Consider the following 17,628-nt stretch of genomic DNA (forward strand, 5'->3'; position numbering starts at 1 on the left):
GAGCTCTTAACCTCCTACGTCACTGCTGCTCCTACGCCACTGCTAATAATAAACATAATAGTAATAATAATAAACATAATAATAAACATAATAATAAACATCATCATCATCATCATCATCATCATCATCATCATCATCATCATCATCATAATACATGGTATGAAAAGCTCATTAAACACAAAGAAAAGACAGCATTCCCAATCTACTTCAGCAGGGATACAGGATGGTAAAGTAATTGTCTTTCACGGGCCCTAATTAATTATATTCCAAAATGCACATGCTCTTTATTGTCGATGCCAGAAATCAGAGTTTCCCACATTTTCTGTCAAGCAAGCCTTTTTCCCTGGCTTAATTAAGAGTCTAAAAGAGTGTTTTAATGGAATCCAATCTGATAGGTGAGCAGACAACTTGAAGCATTTGAAGAGGCCATGTTTTGCTCTGGTCTTCCTAATACGTCCTCTGCATCCACTATCAAACCATGCGTTTCTTTTTACATAGTTTGGAACTCCCGCTGTTCAGGTGCATATGTGGCTTGTGAGGTTCCAAAGTCCTTGATAATATTTCTTTTGATTTGGATGCTTTCCTACAGCTGAACAATTCAGCTGTAAGCCAATTGCGTTCTCTTGAATACCTTGTTCCAGTCGCATTGTAGCTTAATAAAGGACACCATCTGAGTGGCTTTTGAAGATTTCTTTCCCCACACAATGCATTTAACCTGGAGCCGTATCATGACAATCTGAGGGGAGCAGGGTAAACTAGAAAGGGTAAACTAGAAGGGTAAATTATCACCCCTATGATAGTTGCCCACTTGAAAATAATAAACCAATGATGAATAGCACAGTTGAAAACAGGGTTTGGACTGCAGAAACCTGAACGCAAACAAATCTCCAACAGATCTGAAACAAATCATGAGCTTTTCGACGTGACACGTTTAAGTTGCACAGAAATTTCCCAGTCTGGAGCATACTGGTGACAGCTAACAGGGTCTTATAATGGCAGCTAGTGGGGTCCCAATCCTGGTTATGACTCCTAGGCATTGGTGGACCTCCCGCACTGACAGTAACTTTCCCACACTGGTTGCCAGGGTTACCTACCGACCCTTATAGGTAGCTATTCAGTGGTGTAGATCACATAGCTTATCTCTTTATCAAGGCAACTTTCTGACCATTTCATTACAGTAGAGTTCTATTTGCCTGGACAGAAAGCCTGGATAATTCCATTTTGCAGAAGTTGATGAAAGCCGGAAGAGCAGGAGCTTTCCTGACCTCCTCAGACAAGCCGTTCCATAAGTTGGGGGCCACAGCAGAGAAGACAATGCTAGGGATACTTATGTATTTTGCCCATTTGCAGGATGGTATCTGCAGAAGAAGAAGAGTTGGATTTATATCCCCCCCTTTTTCTCCTGTAAGAAGACTCAAAGGGGCTGACAATCTCCTTTCCCTTCCCGCCCTCACAACAAACACCCTGTGAGGTGGGTGGGACTGAGAGAGCTCAGAAGAACTATGGCTAGCCCAAGGTCACCCAGCTGGCGTGTGTGGGAGTGCACAGGCTAATCTGAATTCCCCAGATAAACCTCCACAGCTCAAGAGGCAGAGTGGGGAATCAAACCCGGTTCCTCCAGATTAGAGTGCACCTGCTCTTAACCACTACGCCGCTGCTGCTCTCAGAAGGCCCTGCTGGTATAAGCAAAATCGGCCCGGTGGTGTGTAGAGAGAAAGGTGGTACCTCAGATAAGAGGGTTCAAGCCCATGGGTAAGTTTAGAGCAGAGGTCTTCAAACTATGGCCCTCCAGATGTTCAGGAACTACAATTCCCATCAGCCTCTGCCAGAATGGCCAAGTAGCAGGGCTGATGGGAATTGTAGTTCCTGAACATCTGGAGGGCCATAGTTTGAAGACCCCTGGTTTAGAGGGTTGCCAGTGCTAGATTGGGAAGTACCTGAAAATGTTGTGGACAGACCTTAGGGAGAGCAGGAATCTCCTTGGCATACAATGCCATAGAGTCCACCCCAGAGGTGGGATCCAGCAGGTTCTCACAGGTTCCCGGGAGAAGGTTACTAATTATTTGTGTGTGTCGAGAGGTGGTTACTAATTGGTGATTTTGCCCCGTGATTTTTGCCTCAGTTACGGCCCTCCTCTCAGCAGTAGCGCGCAGAACTTGAAGCAATCTAGCAGGAGGTGCACCGGCGTGCGTGGCAGCCTGCGCCTGCGTGCATTCGTTTCCCACCCAAGGACTGGCACAGTGGCTGCGTCCTTGCCACAGCCCTGCCCAGGAATGCCCCACCCCTGGAATGCCCGGCCACGCCCCCGTCGTGCCCCGCCCAGCCCCATTGGCGCTACGCCACAGTTTGAATCCCACCACCATGGGAACCTGTTACTAAATTTTTTGGATCCTACCACTGGTCCACCCTCCAGGGAAACTGATCTCTGGCATAGTGGCTTAGTGGTTAAGACCAGGGGATTCTAATCTGGTAAACTCAGTTTGATTCCGCACTCCTACACATAAGTGGTGGAGTCTTATCCGGTGAACTGGGTTCAATTCCCCTCTCCTCCACATGAGTGGTGGAGTCTAATCTAGACAACTGGGTTGGATTCAGTGGTGGGATTCAGCAGGTTCGCACCACTTGGGCAGAACCAGTTGTTAAAATGGTGCTTGTAAACAACCAGTTGTTAAATTATTGGAATCCCACCACTGGAACCGGTTGTTAAATTATTTGAATCCCACCACTGGTTGGATTCCCCACTCCTCCACAAGAGCGATGAAGTCCAATCTGGAGAACTGGGTTCAATTCCCCAATCCTCCACATGAGCAGTAATGTCTAATCTGGAGAATTTGGTTCAATTCCCCGCTCTTTCACATGAGTGGCAGACCTTAATGTGGTGAACTGGGTTCAATGTCCCACTCCGCCACATGAAGCCTGCCAGGTGACTTTGAGCTAGTCGCTTTTGCCTCAAAACTCTCTTGTCTGCACAAACCTCACCAGGTGTCTGTTGCGGGGAGGGGAAGGTGATTTGAGACTCCTTAAAAGCTAGAGAAGGAGCCACGTGGCGTGGTGGTTAAGTGCTTGCACTGCCACTCACACGGTCAGGAGTTCGAGCCCCCTGTGGGTCAGATATCCTGGCAGCTGGCTCATGGTCAACTCAGCCATCCATCCATTCCTTGGTCAGTAAATGAGTAAGTAGCACACAGCTAGGGGGTAAAGAATAGCCAGGGAAAGCAATGGCAAACTACCCCACAAAAACAGCTTGCCTATAAAATCACTGCTTGCAGCGGTACCCCAGGGTCAGACACGACTGAAGGGGAAACTTTACCTTTAAAAGCTAGAGAAAAGCAGGGTATAAAAGCCAACCCTGTGGCGTAGGAGGTTAAGAGCTCGTGTATCTAATCTGGAGGAACCAGGTTTGATTCCCAGCTCTGCCACCTGAGCGCTGGAGGCTTACCTCGGGAATTCAGATTAACCTGTACACTCCCACACATGCCAGCTGGGTGACCTTGGGCTAGTCACAGCTTCTCGGAGCTCTCTCAGCCTCACCTACCTCACAGGGTGTTTGTTGTGAGGGGGGAAGGGCAAGGAGATTGTCAGTCCCTTTGAGTCTCCTGCAGGAGAGAAAGGGGGGATATAAATCCAAACTCCTCCTCCTCCTCCTCCTCTTCTTCATCTTCTTCCTCTTTTTCTTCTTCTTCCTCTTCCTCTTCCTCTTCCTCTTCCTCTTCCTCTTCTTCTTCTACTGCTGTCTGGGATTCCCAGGTCCAACTTTAAGCCTAGCATTTGTGATCTCTGAAATGTCCTAGGCAGCCAGCGGGCACCAGGGCTGATGCATGCTTTCTCCCCCCCCCCCGCCCCCCACCCCCAAGTTCAAAGGGAAGGGAGTGCTGCCTCTTTAAAATCACATATGCGTTAGTAACATAAAGACACCTCCTACTCAGCGAAGGATTCAGATGCAGGCAGCCAGCCGGACTTGAGCTCCAGCTCTCTTGCCAGGCAGATGTATATCGGAGCATCATTTCAGAGCTTTCTCTCCGGTGTTTCTGAACAGAACTTCAGCTGTTCTTGGAACTCCAGGATAATCAGCATCCAGATGACCCCCCCCCCAAAAAAAGCACTAAGGAATGGCTGAGGCACAACATCTGGAACAGGTACTGTTTCTTATTTGTCCTTTTTTTAAAAAAAAACATGAGCTATTTTGCCAGAACGTTGATCGGGAACATGCATTCATTTTAATTTTTTTGTTTTGTAAAAGAAAAAAGGAAATGAAGACATATATGGATTTTGAATCCAAAATACCCCTTTTTATCTCTGTTGGGGGGGGTGCTTCAAAGGAGGGAATCCATACATGCTAAATGCTGAACTGGGTTGATTGTTAGAACTGACTGATCCCCTGATTTGAAGTAACGTTTTCTTAGCTGTAAGTCCAATTGATTTTAGTGCAACTTTCAAATCTGACTCTTGACACAAATTCTGGAACAGCAGCTATACTAAATGCACAAAGCTAGCCAGTTCATGGGATTGCCTTCAAAATCCGATGTCCTAATATTTTTGTCCCTCTAAGGAAGCATACTGTCGGCTTTTTAAGGCTGATTTTTGCATCTCTGTCAGTTGAAATAGGAAAAGGAACTGAAGTTCAGCTAAGAACTTTCCTATTTAAAAAAATCCTTCATCGCTAATGCCCTGTGGACATTTGCTATGTCTCTTGCAACGTGTCTCTTGACAAATATAGGTGGAAGCCCGTTCCGCACTGTGCAGACTTTCCTGTTCTATGCAGTCCACATAAAAATATAGCAAGCCGTTTGTCACCATTTTGTTAAGTTGGTTTAAAGTGCCATCAAACCACAACTGACTTATAAAGACTTGTGTTGGGGCAAATGAGAAGCAGAGGTGGTTTGCCGTTGCCTTCCTCTGCAAAGTCTTCCTCGGTGGTCTTCCATCCAACCGCCGACCCTGCTCAGCTGCTGAGATCTGACGGGATTGAACCATGCTATACCATTACACATCGCATTTTTTTCTAGGGGTACCATATTTACTTGAAAGGAAGATATTCCTGAATGTAAGACGACTTCCCATTAAAAAAGTATTACATCATATGCAACTGTCAATTGTATGAGAATTTTAGACGGCTCTGTAATATTTTTTTCTTACCCCTGGTAAAGTCTTCCTTTCAGGTAAATAAGGATATCTCAAAAAGGATATTGAAGAGATAGAAAAAGTGCAGAGAAGGGCAACGAGGATGATTGAGGGACTGGAGCACCTTCCTTATGAGGAGAGGCTGCAGCGTTTGGGACTCTTTAGTTTGGAGAGGAGACGTCTGAGGGGGGATAGGATTGAAGTCTATAAAATTATGCATGGGGTAGAAAATGTTGACCGAGAGACATTTTTCTCTCTTTCTCACAATGCTAGAACCAGGGGGCATCCATTGAAAATGCTGGGGGGAAGAATTAGGACGAATAAAAGGAAACACTTCTTCACGCAACGTGTGATTGGTGTTTGGAATATGCTGCCACAGGAGGTGGTGATGGCCACTAACCTGGACAGCTTTAAAAGGGGCTTGGACAGATTGATGGAGGAGAAGTCGATCTATGGCTACCAATCTTGATCCTCCTTGATCTGAGATTGCAAATGCCTTAGCAGACCAGGTGCTCGGGAGCAGCAGCAGCAGCAGAAGGCCATTGCTTTCACCTCCTGCAGGTGAGCTCCCAAAGGCACCTGGTGGGCCACTGCGAGTAGCAGAGAGCTGGACTAGATGGACTCTGGTCTGATCCAGCTGGCTTGTTCTTATGTTCTTAAGGAAGCTTGAAACTCTTAGCTCGGAGAACTGAAAAGCCTGCTTCCAGTAAAGAACGATTCGTGTCTTCGTTCATAACGTTTCTGTCTATCGCTCTTAACTGACAAAGGCATCTTAGAAAACTCTAAAAACGGTAACTGACATACCTCAGCAAACGGAAATCGGCAGCAGTATTCCTCACCCCGTACATTCAAAACTGTCTGTTGCAGCTTAAAGAAGAAGCAGGTATAAAAAACACAAGATGTGAAAAATTAAACGCAAAGTCATATTTGTGGTAGGAAGTGTCTCCTTTTATTGGTACACTTCTACTTTTTTCCTCTTGTCAAGTGTGAGGAAATTCTCATTTATCTGTTTGGTCCCCCCCTCCCCCCAACCTCCTGCTTCTTTTGGAAACATCAGCATTTTCTTTAACCTGAAGTAAACCCAGGAAACAGCATTTCCTCGCACACAGCTTTTGAACCATTGCATGTTGCCTCCAAATGTAATAAGGCTGCCAACTCCAGGTGGGAACGTTCCTGAAGATTTTTGGATGGAACCAAGGAAGAGTCCACCTTCCAATGCAGCCATTTTCTCTGGGGGAATGAATCTAATTTCTAATCCCAGGAGATCTCCAGCTACTACCTGGAGGTTGGCAACCTTAATATGCAGACCTGGCTAGACACGCCAATATCTGGTGAATTAACTACCCCTAACTGATTGACCGAGCTGTTTCTAAGTCTCCAGCCCTCCCATGGCAAAACTGATCCCCCGCCCCCCACAGTATCACCTTATCAGCTCAAAGATGAAAATCAGTTCTTATAACTTTCAGCTAAAGTTGCGCCATTAGGAAATCTGACGCTGGGCATCTGCTTCTAAAACAGAACATTTCTTGGCGCAGACCCCATTTTGGCTCAGTTTAATTACTTAAATGGACCAAAATGCAGCGCCTCTCAAAAACCTTTGCAGACCGTAAAAGCCCTGATGGAAAAAATAATAATACGTGAGAGAAGCTACTGACATTGGCTGTTGTACCACCTGATGCACTCAGCCGTGTAAGAGAAGAGATGGGACACTGAGAGCCAGTGGGGTGTGGCCATTAAGAGTGTGGGACCCGAGTTTGAATCCCGCTCGGGCCATGGGAGCTGACTTGGTGAGCTTGGGCCCGTCACACTCTCGAACTAACCCACCTCACAGGGGTAAAATGGAGATGAGGTGAATTGTGTCAGCAGCTCTGGGTCCTCATTGGTGGGAAAGCCAGGTCACAAATGAATTAAATAAATAACAGAAAGGGGCCAACTTTGGGCCTTTCCCCACTTTTCCTTCTACCACCTTCACTGCGCGCTACTCACCGCACACGTAATTTCTGGTGCGCGCCCGGGCTTCCCCATGACCCCGCGCCATTTTGAGGAGCGCCAGGAATGACGCGCGCTGAGGGAGCGCGAGAGCGGCAGCGTCGGGGCGGCTGCGTTGTCACCACCCCTGTCGTGGGGAGTGCCGCGGGATCCCGCACTACTTGGCCCGAGTAGCGCGCAGCAGAAGGTAAGTGGGGAAAGGCCCTTAGACGAGTAAATCTTTTTCCATCTCCCCGCTTTTATTCGTCCACCCCCCCTCCCCCACTGCACAGCCGCCTGATCAATTTCCGTACGTTGATCTGAAAGAAAGACAAGGCCATTTGTAATAAGTGGTTTACATGTGGAGGGACTGGAAAACTCGCTCTCTTTTGCGAACGAGCGCCACCTCAGTTCAGTGTGGGGACGACCGTGGTTCCAGTTTTTATTTTGTACCCTGCCCCTCTCCAATGTATTTATTTCCTTCTCTCCCCATTTCTAAAGCCAAGGAACGGCGTGACTGCTCTGCTCGGTGGAGATGCTGAGAAATTGCTGTTCGTAAGAGAGTCGAGGTCTTTCCTGTAGAAAGGCCCTCCGGGGAGATATCGAGAAGGGCAACTCATTACATCGCTGAAGATGAGAAGGGACAGAGACAGCCTCTTGCTCCAGGACGGGCACCATCGCCTTAACGCCACATCCACGAGCACGAACTTTGCCGCCATCTACAGCCTCTACAACGGAGACCTCAGCCCGCCCCACAACTTCACGTTGCCCTTCAACTTCAGCTACAGCGACTACGATCTCCCCTTGGATGAAGAAGACGACGTGACCAAAACCCGCACCTTCTTCGCGGCCAGGATTGTCATTGGGGTGGCGTTGGTTGGGATCATGTTGGTCTGCGGCATCGGCAACTTCGTCTTCATTGCTGCGCTGGCCCGCTACAAGAAGCTGCGCAACCTCACCAACCTCCTCATTGCCAATTTGGCCATCTCGGACTTCATTGTGGCCATTGTCTGCTGCCCTTTCGAGATGGACTACTATGTGGTGCGGCAGTTGTCTTGGGAACACGGCCACGTCCTGTGCGCCTCCGTCAACTACCTGCGCACTGTCTCCCTCTACGTCTCTACCAATGCGCTTCTGGCAATTGCCGTGGACAGGTAAGGAGAAGAATTAGAAATCTGACTCCTGTATGGTCAAGAATGTTGCATTCCTCTTTATAATTGTGGTTATCCAAATTGATTCCGTTGGTTCACCTGCCACCCCTTGACCACAACCAACCCTCTGGTTACAGTTTAAGTGACAGGTAGTTTAATTAGGCCAGTGGTGGCGAACCTTTGGCACTCCAGATGTTATGGACTACAATTCCCATCAGCCCCTGCCACATGGCCAATTGGCCATGCTCGCAGGGGCTGATGGGAACTGTAGTCCATAGCATCTGGAGTGCCAAAGGTTCGCCACCACGGAATTAGGCTCTGAGGCCTATGTTTCTACCCCAGGGCCTTCATTGCTAGGTACAGATGCATTTTTCATCCCTTCTGTGGGAGCAAGAAACAGAGGTAGACCTGACCGTTGTGCTGACTTTACAGCTTTGGTTGATGGCTAAAGGCAAAACTACACAATGGATTCCACACAACATAAATATAAACTCTTTAAGACATTATAAAAAGATCCATTGTGTGTTCTCACAGTACTGGAGAGCACAAGTGTTGCCAGCCAAAATGAATCTTTTTTCCCACCTGCTGCATGGAGGTCTGGTTAGTTTCACAGTGGCACGCACCATTTTGTGTGCTGCAGGAGATTCTTTGTGAAGATTCCCCACAAAGGTTTCCTCTGTCTGTTGCTCATCTGTTTTCTATTTCACTGTAAAAAGTTGATGAATAAAATTTGTTCAGCCTAGCGATCCTGTCCATGTGTCATTTTCCTTTTTTTGTTTTGTTTTGAGGGGTATGTCTGCAAAGCTGCAGCAACCCAAATATGCCCGTACTGCAGCTTCTCTAATGGTGTTGCAGTAGCTTCATAGACATCCCCCTCAAAAAAAAGAAGGAAAAACGTGCACAGGACCACTAGGCTAAACAAACTTTATTCATCTGCTTTTTACAGAGAAATAGCAACCGGATGAGCTGCAAGCAGAGGAAACCTCCATGAGGAATCTCTGCGGAGAATCACACAAAATTGTAGACACAAGCAGTGGAAACTAAAATAAGAAGTTTGGGCAGGAGAAATAAAATGTTTCCTGCCTGCTGGCATTTGCTCAGGCTGAATTGTTTTGGGGAAGAAAGCTGTGCGAAGTTCGTCCCCTATTTATAACATCCAAAAGATGTGATATTTGTACTGTGCAGGATTCACCTATGATACACATTACATGTGTCAGGTCATGATATGTGACTGGACTTGCAGTCAGACATACATTGGGGCAATTCACCTTAAAAAGTGTTCAAGGAGCAGCCGTGGCGTAGGAGGTTAAGAGCTCGTGTATCTAATCTGGAGGAACCGGGTTTGATTCCCCGCTCTGCCGCCTGAGCTGTGGAGGCTTATCTGGGGAATTCAGATTAGCCTGTGCACTCCCACACACGCCAGCTGGGCTAGTCACAGCTTCTTGGAGCTCTCTCAGCCCCACCTATCTCACAGGGTGTTTGTTGTGAGGGGGGAAGGGCAAGGAGATTGTCAGCCCCTTTGAGTCTCCTACAGGAGAGAAAGGGGGGATATAAATCCAAACTCTTCTTCTTCTTCTTCTTCTTCTTCTTCTTCTTCTTCTTCTTCTTCTTCTTCTTCTTCCTGTTCCACATTCATCAGCAGAAAACGCCATGGCGGGGATTTTTTTACACTTTTTGCTGGCTCCACATATTCTCCCTAGGGTAAGTGGAGCCAAAACTGTTTCCACTGGCAAAAAGGTACAGGGAGGGAAACGGGAAGTCCTTCCCCCCTCAGAGCACTTTTTAAGATGAGATCCCTTGGGGTATGTCTGACTGCGAGTGTACTGTGACCTGGCACATGTTGGCCATGCTGTGAAGTTATGTTCTCAGCCACTTGCCAGTGCTGTGAAGTGAGCACAAGGTGTGAACAAGCACCTTTAAAGGTGAGTCCCTCTGATGCAAGTCCAGTTGGGCATCTCATGCCGCTTCACCCTGAGAAAAAGGGCAGCAAGAAGACAATATTCTGCATCTCTATGGTAGCTTCGTTGAGCAGGGCTATGAGTGCGACTGTTCTCTCAACCAAAATTTGGCCTGTTGGTGCCTGAGCTTTAGAAGACAAAAGCTCACCATGTGGACAGGGCAGAGTTACACCCCTCTAAGACCCATTGGCCCACTGAACAGCACAGGCTGGGCTGACCTCATCACATTTTCAGAAGCTAAGCAGGGTTGGCCCTGGTAAGTACTTGGATGGGCAATGACAAAGGAATATCTGGGCCATGACTTGGAGGCAGGCAATGGCAAACCACCTCTGAATTTCTCTTGCCTTGAAAACTCCACGGGGTCACCCTAAGTCGACTGCAACTTGACAGCACTTATCACTGTCGAGCTCCGTTGACTTTGGTGGACTGAGAAGGGTGGAGCTGTGTAGATGATACCAAATTATGTAGGGTGGTGAGAGCCACAAAGGATTGCGAAGAGCTCCAAGCGGACCTTGATAAATTAGGGGAGTGGGCTAAGAAATGGCAAATGCAGTTCAATGTAGCAAAATGTAAAGTGATGCACATAGGGGCAAAAAATCCAAACTTCACATACACGCTACAGGGGTCAGTGCTATCAGTCACAGACCAGGAAAGGGATTTAGGCGTCTTAGTTGATAGTTCCATGGGAATGTCAACTCAATGCATGGCAGCTGTGAAAAAGGCAAACTCTATGCTGGGGATCATTAGGAAAGGAATTGATAATAAAACTGCAAAGATTGCCATGCCCTTATATAAAGCAGTGGTGCGACCGCACTTGGAGTACTGTGTTCAGTTCTGGTCGCCACATCTCAAAAAGGATATTGAAGAGATAGAAAAAGTGCAGAGAAGGGCAACGAGGATGATTGAGGGACTGGAGCACCTTCCTTATGAGGAGAGGCTGCAGCGTTTGGGACTCTTCAAGTTTGGAGAGGAGACGTCTGAGGGGAGATATGATTGAAGTCTATAAAATTATGCATGGGATAGAAAATGTTGACAGAGAGAAATTTTTCTCTCTTTCTCACAATACTAGAAGCAGGGGGCATTCATTGAAAATGCTGGGGGGAAGAATTAGGACTAATAAAAGGAAACACTTCTTCACGCAACGTGTGATTGGTGTTTGGAATATGCTGCCACAGGAGGTGGTGATGGCCACTAACCTGAATAGCTTTAAAAGGGGCTTGGACAGATTTATGGAGGAGAAGTCGATCTATGGCTACCAATCTTGATCCTCTTTGATCTGAGATTGCAAATGCCTTAACAGTCCAGGTGCTCGGGAGCAACAGCCACAGAAGGCCATTGCTTTCACATCCTGCATGTGAGCTCCCAAAGGCACCTGGTGGGCCACTGCGAGTAGCAGAGTGCTGGACTAGATGGACTCTGGCCTGATCCAGCAGGCTTGTTCTTATGTTCTTATGTTCTTATGTGTTCAGGTAATCCACTGAGGCTTGCTGTTCACTTACAGAGGGCTTTGTTGACTCGATGTATCAGGCCAGACAGGCCATTGTTGGGTGCCTGATGGGGCACTGATGACCCTTTAAAGGGGTCCCAAAAAGGGAGTTCCCTGTACAAACACCAGGGTGACATGGGGTGACATCACATCACAATGTAGACTGTTTACCAGGCGACTTGCCATTGCCTTCCCCAGTTGTCTACACTTGACCTCAGCATGCTGGATACTCGTTTTACTGTCCTCAGAGTGATGGAAGGCTGAGTCAACCTTGAACTGGCTGCCTGAAGCTGACTTCCGTCGGGATCGAGCTAAGGGTTGCGAGCAGAGCTTTGACTGCGGTACTGCAGCTTACCCCTCCGGGCCACATGCTTCTAGAAAGGGCGTGTAAATGATGCGAAAGGGGGGAAGGGAAACGTGGGTGTATATGCGGAGTCAAGAAATAACACATTTGTTAGGCAAAACTCCCCAGTTAAAAATTGTTCAAAGCGGCACGTTTCATGGTCTGTGGGATTAGCGAAAGATTTCACTTTGCCGTCGAATTGCAATAGACCCTTAATGCCGTATGAGAATTTGCAGGTCATGAACAGGCTGAGAGAAAAGTCTTTTACAGATACTATTGTGCTGTATTCCGAAGCATCAACCGAGACAATGTTTTTCAGTTTATTAGAGCTTTTAGAAGGATACACTAGTATAGAAAGAGCCACCTCTTTCCAGTCAATTGTGGTTTTCCCTTCCACTCGGACCTGTTCAAGCTGTCTCAAGACTTAAATAGGTAGGCATAGAGATAGATAAAATCTTTGAAAAATCCTTAAGAATTTGAACATAATACTTTTTGTATGGAAGAACATGAGCCAAGTCAAAAAGGACAATATTCTGGCATCTAGTTAATAATATAATAATTGCTCTGTTGCAAGCTAGATTCTTTAAGATATCCTTTTCAACTTTACTGGCTTTCCTCCATGCTGAGGATTTTAGAGATGCTGTAATTATGAGCGGATGATATTACCCGGCAAAATCAGAAAAGACCACGGGGTAGATGGCACAGCAGGCTTCCTGGTTTAAAGATCCAACAAAAATATTCAGTTATAAAATAAGAGCGACTCTCAAAGAAGAGAAAATAATGAGATAAATAACGAGTAACGAACATATAATTAACTCGACACTCCAGGTACCAGAGTGTTATGCATTCGTAAGACAGTTTCTCTCCCACTCTTCTCCGACGGATTTATGATTGCCTCAGGTAGCAATCTCACATTAGAGTCCTTTTCTCAAAGAATGGCATTTTTATGAAGAATTTTTTTTAAAAAAAACCTGAAATAAAAATATTTATACTGAATACTGATTATGTCATCAGAAGTCATTGAGGGTCTGGATAAAATACATGAAAATGCTGTACTGGTATCTCTCGATGGATGTTCAACTATGACCTACCTTTGAATTACCAGAACAATGGGTTGGATCCAGCCCCCTTTTCCTTCAATCTTCACCAGTTTGCCTACTAAGTACAACCCCCATTCTCCTATGGCTTATGTACATGCAGGTTGGATCCAACCCAGTGGCATACCGCCCATTGGACAAACTGGGCAGCTGCCCAAGGCGCAGGAATTTAAAGTCACATGGGGCGGCCTGATTTCTAACCCCGCCCACTCTCTACGGTGGCCCACAAGCAAAGTAGGACAAACAAGGAGTTTTCTGCCATCGCGGAGGACGATCCATCCCCCCCAGAACCCAGAGCAACCCCCAGCAGGGTGGGAAGGGCTACCACCACCCATTGGGGAGGGGGGCGAATCAAACCCAGGTTTTGCCCAGGGCACCAGTTTCTAGGCACACCACTGATCCACCCCAATGTGAATACTTTTACAAGAAGAAAACAAACCCACCCATTTCCCAATAACTCTGCCTGAAAGACTTTTAGCCTCAAGTTGCATCATTTTTTTTAGTATCAGCTTCTTTAAAAGAGGCAATAACGACAATAGGGTTTTGGATGCCACTAAGATTCCCAATTCTGAGTTGTAACTTGTCTGTGACTTGATGGATCTTTTCACCATGAGCAGGATGTGGAACTTCTTTACATTTTAGAGCCCTTTTCTGAAAGCATGGGGTTGGATCTAGGCAAACAGTTCCCCCAGTGAGAAAGAGCGGAAATCTTTCTTTTGACCTCCCAAAAAAGCTGTGCAGATGCTCAACATGGACAGCTAAAGCATAAGGGGGAGATCAGAGAAAGATCCACTCCATAGTCTAATCTGGCTGGCAGTGGATTTCCAGTGTTTTAGGCACTGAGCTTTCCACTGGTTACCTTAGTTCTTTTTGCTGGAACTGCCAAGGGATGAACGAAGGACCTTAGGCACACAAAGTACCTGTTCTGCCATTAAGCTATGGTCCTATAAATATGAATAATCACCTAAAGAAGTGGAAGAAAAGACAAGTAACTCTAAATCAACCTAAATCCACTTAGCAAGTATTAACTTTGGTTGTTCACTGGGATTCCTCCCTTCCTACAAGCTCATTAATTCACAAGATCCATTGGAAATCAATGAAAACCTTATGGTTTTGCCTTGCTATGAGTATACGAACATCCCAAATGCCCTCTTTTTTCCCTTGGTTGATTAAAAGCATTTATCTTAAAGAGAACTGCCTGGCATGTATATGCAGCATATGCCCGTTGGCTGTTATCTATGAAGGCATCCAGCCAGCCGCTCTGCATGCTCAAGATGCTCGTACAGATGTGAAGCCCTGAGAAAGAGTTCACATTGCAGGAAAGCTTTGGGTACAGTCGGGAGATTTGTGGGCGCAATGCAATACTTGCAGGTTAACAAGAGCATTGCTGACATTAATGACAGTTATATAACCCTGAGCCCTCACGGGGAGGGCGGTATATAAAACAAATAATAATAATAAAAAAGTTTGAAACACTATGGCCCTTTCTGCACGGGCAAAATACAGCGATCCAGGGATGGCGTTTTTGTTTTTGTTCACACATGCAGCAGCACCGTCCTAGCTGCCCCAGAGCGGCATGAAGCCAACGCTTTAAACCTCGCTTGTTGAGTGAGGTTTTTGCAAAGCGGTGTCTTCCTGTTGGCGCTGTCCCCTCCACTGACCTCTTCTTCCAGCATCGCTCTGGAGAGCTGCAGAGACCCACCCACGCTATCCTCCGACCCCTGGAGGTTGGAGGGCAGCTTGGGCAGGTCCCTGTAGCCCTCCAGAGAGACGCTGGAAGAAGAGGTCAAAGGAGGGGACCAGAGGAGAGGCGGCTCTGTGCAGAGCCACCTCTCCGGCTGGGGAGGAAGTTGGGGCTGCTCACATGCTGCGGTGCAAACAGCCCCAGAGCCTCCATCGGCATCATTCATGCCGGTGGAGGTGCATTTCCGCATGTGTGCGGAAAGGACCTTAGCATCTGGGAAATCAACCTTCTGCGTTGTTAACCGGAAATGCTACCTTGAAATCCAAAGAGAAGCTTGTGGGGAACATGTGATAAGGGGGTGTCTCACACGAGAAAATTTAGCAGAGCTTCATGAGCTGGTATTTCCCTTCTATTTTGAGGTCTCCTGCTGTATTCCGTAGGCTCCTGTTATCTTATAACCTGGCGCTATGCATTGATCAGTAAAACAGCTTGCAGAATCAAGATAATAACAAAGCACTCGGAGGTGTCCGAAAGAGAAAGGAGCAAACCCTGGTGAAATACAATCACCTTCCCCTCAGTGGAAATTGAGTAAGGGATATTAGGTTATTTCACATAGATACAATTAGACCTGCCTGTCTAACTCCCCTCCCACTGATTTTTTTAAGTCCACCTCCTTTTGTCTTGTTCCGTCAGAACCAGAATAATACTGGCAATTATATCTTGAGGCTACATAGCATCCGTCACATAATTTCTCTAAGGCCCAGTCATCTAGCATACCTATTTGTGCGCAACTGCTACGTGACAGGTCTAAAAATTTGCAGTCAGCATTTGTTGTTGCGGTTGTTTAAGTTCTCAATTCATAGGCACTTTAACTCTTGAGAGACCGACCAAGGGTCTGATACGGCATGACACAGCATCATGTATTCACATAATGCAGCAGTGGCGTAGGAGGTTAAGAGCTCATGTATCTAATCTGGAGGAACCGGGTTTGATTCCCCACTCTGCCACCTGAGCTGTGGAGGCTTTTCTGGGGAATTCAGATTAGCCTGTACACTCCCACACACGGCAGCTGGGTGACCTTGGGCTAGTCACAGCTTCTCAGAGCTCTCTCAGCCCCACCTACCTCACAGGGTGTTTGTTGTGAGGGGGGAAGGGCAAGGAGATTGTAAGCCCCTTTGAGTCTCCTGCGGGAGAGAAAGGGGGGATATAAATCCAAACTACTACTACTACTACTACTACTACTACTACTACTACTACTACTACTACTACTACTACTTCTTCTTCTTCTTCTTCTAATGGCAATGCAATATGGCTGGCTGCAGATTCCACACTTTACTCTGTCTCATAAAAAGATGTCAGCATGGTGACTTGAGGTGCAGCAGTTCAGAAAATTATATGCTTCCACATTAGAATATAGTTCCAAATGAATATGAGAATTATCTTTCATTTTTTACAGGCTACTTTTGTCAAAATCATTATGTTGTGCATTATTGAACATGGTACTTTAATACAACAGCATTTATAGTTCATTGTATTTCTTTCAAACTTGCAAATGTACGGTGGGGGAGCAGGGCTAGGTAGGCACTAGGACCCAGGCGGAGCCTTCTACAAGAAAGAAGGTCCAGCATGTTGAGTTCTGTGGCAGAGGAATAGACAACCCTACTAACATCTTTTTCTGAGGCAGACTATAACAGTTTCCAATTCCATCATCAGTCATGGGGCTTCCTTCTACTGAAAAATGGCTCTTCTTAAACATGGATTTCAGGTGACAATTGGCAATTGAAAAAGGTAGTCCTTTTCAGTATCCCATAAACGAGCTTGAAAACACATTGTTTTGTTGCACAGCTTAGCCCACCAGATTTTGGAAACCTCCCTTGTCTTTTGCAGGTACCTCGCCATCGTTCACCCCTTGAAACCCCGGATGAACTACCAGACAGCTACCATTCTGATCGCCTTGGTCTGGATCATTTCCCTCCTCGTCGCCATCCCATCGGCGTATTTTGCAACCGAAACGGTGCTCTTCATGGTCCAAAACCAAAAGAAAATTTTCTGCGGGCAAATCTGGCCAGTAGACCAGCAAGTTTATTACAAATCCTACTTCCTTTTCATATTCGGGATCGAGTTCGTGGGACCCGTGATCACCATGACACTGTGCTACGCCAGGATCTCCCGGGAGCTTTGGTTCAAAACCGTGCCCGGCTTCCAGACAGAACAAATCAGGAAGAGGCTCCGTTGCAGAAGGAAGACAGTTTTGGTGCTCATGTGCATCCTGACCGCCTATGTCCTCTGTTGGGCGCCTTTCTACGGGTTCACAATTGTCCGCGACTTTTTCCCCACCGTGTTTGTGAAGGAGAAGCACTACCTGACCGCGTTCTACATTGTTGAGTGCATCGCTATGACAAACAGCATGATCAACACCATGTGCTTTGTCACAGTGAAGAACAACACCATGAGGTACTTCAAGAAGATCATGTTGCTCCGGTGGAGGTCCACCTACCATGGGGCCAGATCGAGCACAGAGATGGACATCAAGACGAGTGCCATGCCTGTCACGGAGGTGGTGGATTGCATTAGACTGAAGTAAGCTCTTGGTGGTGGACACATTGTGGCCAAGATTCCCTGTGGCATCTCATGTCATGAGCAACTCTCCATGCGCACTTTTGTATGTGTGAATACAGAGAATAGCTGCAGAGTATTTTCAAATGCTCCAATGGGCATTTACCCTGATTCCTCCATTTGTGTTATTCTTCTGTTCTCCCTGGCATTCAAAACACTTACCCTTGGAGTTATGGAATATGGAAATTAGCAGTGGCATGGGAT

General features: G+C 46.7%; 1 protein-coding gene across 1 annotated transcript; it reads left to right on the forward strand.

The window, feature by feature from the left end:
• The first annotated feature begins 7,722 nt into the window (after positions 1-7,722).
• PROKR1 (prokineticin receptor 1) lies at positions 7,723-17,392 on the forward strand. The gene is made up of 2 exons (XM_048506467.1): positions 7,723-8,243; positions 16,696-17,392. The coding sequence occupies exons 1-2, from the start codon at positions 7,723-7,725 to the stop codon at positions 17,390-17,392; spliced, it is 1,218 nt and encodes a 405-aa protein (XP_048362424.1).
• Positions 17,393-17,628: the final 236 nt, after the last annotated feature.

This window comes from Sphaerodactylus townsendi, linkage group LG01, assembly GCF_021028975.2.
Source record: "Sphaerodactylus townsendi isolate TG3544 linkage group LG01, MPM_Stown_v2.3, whole genome shotgun sequence".
In the NCBI taxonomy this organism is placed as follows: domain Eukaryota; kingdom Metazoa; phylum Chordata; class Lepidosauria; order Squamata; family Sphaerodactylidae; genus Sphaerodactylus; species Sphaerodactylus townsendi.